Source organism: Muntiacus reevesi, chromosome 7, assembly GCF_963930625.1.
Source record: "Muntiacus reevesi chromosome 7, mMunRee1.1, whole genome shotgun sequence".
NCBI lineage: Eukaryota > Metazoa > Chordata > Mammalia > Artiodactyla > Cervidae > Muntiacus > Muntiacus reevesi.
Genome location: NC_089255.1, coordinates 25,464,049 through 25,469,509, shown reverse-complemented (window position 1 = coordinate 25,469,509; position 5,461 = coordinate 25,464,049). Strand labels below are relative to the sequence as shown.

General features: G+C 41.3%; 1 protein-coding gene across 1 annotated transcript; it reads left to right on the top strand.

The window, feature by feature from the left end:
• Positions 1–221: 221 nt before the first annotated feature.
• Positions 222–2,937, top strand: EDDM3B (epididymal protein 3B). The gene is made up of 2 exons (XM_065941783.1): positions 222–345; positions 2,164–2,937. Exon 2 carries the CDS (start codon positions 2,182–2,184, stop codon positions 2,620–2,622), a length of 441 nt encoding a protein of 146 aa, XP_065797855.1. The 5' UTR covers positions 222–345; positions 2,164–2,181; the 3' UTR covers positions 2,623–2,937.
• The last annotated feature ends 2,524 nt before the right edge of the window (positions 2,938–5,461 follow it).

Sequence of the window (5,461 nt, the reverse complement as noted above, 5' to 3'; positions counted from 1 at the left end):
CCAGGGCTCCCAACTGCAGATACTGGGCCAAGACCAGCACCACAAGTCAGCATTTGAAGTTTGACTCCTTTGCTCCAGGCTATTCTCAGAGTAAACCCAAGTGTTCCAGATGAAAAGTTGCAGGACTGGTTCTTTTAGTAAGGCCATCTTATCCCCTCCCCCCCAGCTACTGCCAATCAGTTGGAACACTGTACCTCCCACTGACTGTTATTCCTTCCATCTTTTCCTTCACTGCTGCAGACTTCTTGGCTCTAAGGAAAGGGGAAAGACACACACTCTCTGCTCTGCACATCCATAAACTGATCCCCACTACGATCAGTGACAGGAGTGTTGGATCTAAATAGGGTGAGTTATGGTTAGAAGGGCTGGTGCTGAGGATGTTTAGAGGGAAAGGCCCAGGAATGCTGGAAGAGGAAATTAAGATGGTGGGATTAAGAATAGACAGTGACCCAACTTGTGAGAACTAATGACCTGGATTCAATCTTGTTGATCAGTTTTTATAGCCTCTCCCCACTCTTCCTAAGTGTAATATCACCATCCCTTGGTATCCATGGGGTATTGGTCCAGGATCCTCCATGCCCAGGATACCAAAATGCAAGCATGCTCAAGTGCCTTGTATAAAATGGCACAGTGTTTGCATCTAAACTATATACTTATCTCTATATCACTTTTAATACCTAAACAAGGTAAATTTTATATAAATAGCTGTAGATACAATGTAAGTGCTATGGAAATAATTGACAGCACAAAGCAAATTCAAGTGTTACTTTTTAGAGCTTTCTGGAGGAAAAAAAAATTTTTTGGAGTATTTTTAATCCATATCTGTGGTTGGTGGAATCCCTGGGTGCAGAGCAGGTGGATTCAGAGGGTTAACTGTACACTGAAGTACCTTGAATCCTGGTCTTCTCATCTTGTTTAGGCCTTTTGAGCCAGGGATAGGGTATCACAAAAGAGAAGGTACCTATCCCTTATGCTATATTTGGCACAGTACTTGACATTCTCAGAAATGCTGTCAGTAAATGTATCTCATTAGACTCTCACAGGTCTGAGGGATGGATTATTAAGCCCGTTTTGAGGCATCATGCTCAGAGAGTTGAGAATTAGGATAGAGGTTCCACACCATCAGGCATACTCCTCATAGTAAATGAGAACAGAGAGCTAGTTTAAAGGGGAGACTTTTTCAAGCAACTCTCTGCCCTAATCTGAATAAAATAGCTCTTGTGAAGGCAGCTTCAATCTTGATATTTGAATGATTAAAACAATATTTCAAAACTGGAGCTCCTTATAACATTCTTAATGACAAATCAAGATCAATTATAATGACAATAATTAGGGAAATGTCTTCTGAGGAGGGGTGTGTGTAGTCAGAAGTGAAAACATGTTTTGCAGGCTTTTGGGAAGTGTCATAAGGACGACAAGATTCTGGAGAGCATTATCTTGCAGAATCAGTATAGTTGCAGCCTAGGATTTCAGGGAACCAAAGCCTCCTGCTTGGAAAATATTCTTCAAGTCTCTATTCATATCCTGCATCCCCTTTAAAGGAATGTGCGTGCTCTTTTGCTTCAGTTATGTCCGAGTCTCTGTGACCCCATGGACTGTAGCCCACCAGGTTCTTCTGTCCAGGATTCTCCAGACAAGACTTCTGGAGTGGGTTGCCGTGCCCTCCTCCAGGGGATCTTCCTGACCCAGCAATCAAATCTTGCTCTCCTGTGTCTCCTGTGCTGAAGGTAGATTCGTAACCGCTGAGCCACCAAGGAAGCCCCTCTAGAGGGGCAACCCTTTGCAATTCACAGACATAATGCTTAAAATCCCATCTTCTTTAAGATACACACTCTTTTGAGAATTGATGTGAATGCAAGACAGCTAGCTAGAGCGAGACTGATTCCTCAGTTCAGATGGAAGAGAGGGCAGACAGGAGGTATTTGGAAATGCCAAAATAAACTTCAATTTTTCACAATGTTGCTCTTGTCTCAGACAGGCTATAGCATATTTTCATTTCTTATAAACTTTATTATCTCGTGAGACTTATCTTCAAGCCTGGAACCAAATGGTAAAATTGGGTCCAAGTGCCTACAGTGACAGAGAGAGGAATTTTAAGGTGGAGCTCAGCTCTCAGCGCAGTGCTGAGACAATGCTTTCCTCTCCTTCCCCGTGCATCCGCAGGTGGTCCTGGTGACTGAGATGGCATCCACTCTGAAGGTCCTAGGCTCTCTGTGGGCTCTGCAGTTCACCCTATGTGGGCTCCTTGTACACAGCCAGAACCTTTCCTGGAGGGAATTTATGAAACAGCACCACCTGAGCACAAATTGGGCATTCAGCAAGTACAAATGCAATGATCTGATGAGGGAAAGAGGCATTGCAAAAGACAAGAACTATCACATCTTCATCTATACCTTATGGCACAAAATTGAGCGTATATGCCTGAGGAACTGGAGAGACCGCTACAGAAATGTATATATATGGGCCCCAGATCCCTTCAAGATACTCAAGTGCATCCGGAAGAACAGCAAAAGCAGTTACAAAGATTATAAGAGCTACAGCTACATTGAATTCCACTGCAGCATGAATGGGTTTGTTGATGTTGTAGAGGACATGAGGTTATTAGAGGATATCGGCAACTAGAAAGTCCAACCAGACCCACAGCTTTCAGTGTTCAGTGCTTTCAAGTGGTGGCCCCACCTACATCAAGAGCCCTTACATTTATGGGCCAAAATTTCCAACTACTTAGAGTTGTTTCACATGGTTTCTTGCTCTCATAACTTCACCTGTATTGTCTCTCTGCCTGAAATACCCTTCTGCTCTCATTTATCTGATTTTCTTCTACACGTTTGTTTGTTTGTTTGTTTTTAAAGACTCAGCACATATGGCATCTTTCTGACTAAACTGGGAATTTTTCCTGATATTGATTCTCCTTATACCTTTGCAAGCTGAATGATCTTTCCATCCCTAAATAAATTATATCATTTCAATGCGTGTGAAACTTATTTATGTATGCAGAGTATGTATTGTGTGATTAGTACAGGTATTCTAAGTGTGTGTTATATAGCTTTTGCTTGAATGTGATTTGTGCTTTATGTAGGTGTGTATTATATGTGTGTGTCTAAAGCATATACTGGTTTTTCTTGTGTGTGTGATGAAACTATAATTGTTTATGTGCTAAGCTGGGGTGATTTTGTAAGCATTGATGGTGGGGACGTGCTGAGATCCACCCAGATTGGTTGATGTGACCAGAGCTGATTAGGTATAAAATATGTAGCATGTTCCTGACACATGGCAGTTGCTCAGCCATCACTGTTTTCTTCCTTCCTCATCCTTTGATTTGATATCTTAACTTTGACAAAATAAACATAACAAATGCCTACCAATCATCTCTCTTCCTGGCTTTTGTTAAGAATATCTCTAAGGAGGCTATTGCATTTCAGATGAGTTAAATTGTTACATCCCCTGATGAATAGTACATTAAGTAGATGACATGAGCAAAATGAGTTTATCTGATAAACAACCATTTCACATGGCAGAGATATAGGGTAGGGCTTTGTTGTTGTTTAATACTTAAGTCTTATCTAGCTCTTTTGAGACTCCATGGACTGTAACCCACCAGCCTCCTCTGTCCATGGGATTTCCCAAGCAAGAATACTGAAGTGGGTTGCCATTTCCTTCTCCAGAGGTTCTTCCTAGCCCAGGGATCAAAGTTGCGTCTCCTGAATCCACACTGGCAGGCCGATTCTTTATCACTGAGTCACCAAGGAAGCTCCAGGGTAAGCAAAGAGGACTTTAAAAGTGGGGCTTAAGACTTACATTTTGTTGGAGGAAAGAAGAAGTAGATTGGAGAAGGAAATGTTAAAGACACAAGTAAATAGGGTTCACCGAAGTTGTTTGCTAAATTGAGGATAGAGAAACAGAGTAAGAAATGTTCATGTCATATAATTTTGCCTGGGGCAGGTATTTGAAGGAGACTACTGAACATTAAAGGAACTTGTGTTCTTCAATCTCCTGCATCACTGAGTGACTCAAGCCCTGAAACTAATAGAGACAGCGTAATGGGACAAAGTAGATGATTAAACACTTAATTCCACTAGAGGATTGTAAGTAAAGAAAAAAGTATGGGAGATCCCTGTAAATTAATGATTGATTATTCAAGAAAGCAGGCTTGCTTAACCACAAAATGCAACAGACTTGCTTAGAAACAAAATTCACACAGCAGAGGCATGAAACATGTCCCCAAACAATAAAACAATGGTGGCATGAGACCAAGTATTCTTGCCTGGAGAGTCCCATAGACAGAAGACCCTGGCTGGCTATAGCCCAGGGAGTCTCAAAGAGCTGGACACTACTGAAGCAACTTAGCATGCAACCATGCTGATTCTGAATAAACCTATCTTTGCTGGAGAAATATCTGGCAGTCTATTTATTTCAGGGCAACATAGTACAATAGCCTTGTGTTGTTGCTTAGACTTTCCCATATCAGCTTCCCCTATTTGGATAGATGCATATTCATTTACTGTGGATGATGACTGCAATCATGAAATGAAAAGATGCTCACTCCTTGAAAGGAAAGTTATGATATAACCTAGACAATTAAAAAGCAGAGACACCACTTTGTCAACAAAGGTCCATATAGTCAAAGCTATGGTTTTTCCAGTAGTCATGTACAGATGTGAGATTTGGATCATAAAGAAAGCACCCAGCTTTTGAATTGTGGTGCTGGCAAAGATTCTTGAGAGTCTCTTGGACAGCAAGGAGATCAAACCAGTCAATCCTAAAGGAAATCATCCTGAATATACATTGGAAGAACTGCTGCTGAAGCTGAAGCTCCAATGCTTTGACCACCTAATGCGCAGAGCCAACTCATTGGAAAAGACCCTAATGCTGGGAAGATCTAAGGCAAAAGGAGAAATGGGCAGCAGAGAATGAGTTGGTTAGATAGCGTCACCAACTCAATGGATATGAATATGAGCAAACTCCAAAAGATAGTTGAGGTTATAGGAGCCTGGGGTCCTACAGTCCATTGGGTCACAAAGAGTCAGACATGACTTAGCGGCTCAACAACAGCAATATTCATTTCCCTTAGGGAACTATCATTCTTATTTTTGTGCGTGTATTGGTGGGACTGTCCATTAAGGTTCCTGAACTCCTCTACTGAGTCAAACCATAGTAATAGGGTCCAAGGTAGGCTAGCTATACTCTCTTTTATAGGAAACCAAAATGTACCTCTTTGACACAGGAGTATTTTGACAAGTAGCAGATAAAGGAGAAGCTTTGAAATAGAGTATAGATTACCCTATAGATGGGAAATTGACAATTACAATGGAAATTTCCATTTGTAAGGATGCCTCCCTCTCTTTCCAGGAAGGAAAAAATGACTCTAATCATAAAACACACTTGTCAACTAAAATCTGCATAACAAAACTTACCCTTGTTTACTGTACTTTTCCTGGTCACTTCCCCATAATTTACTGCC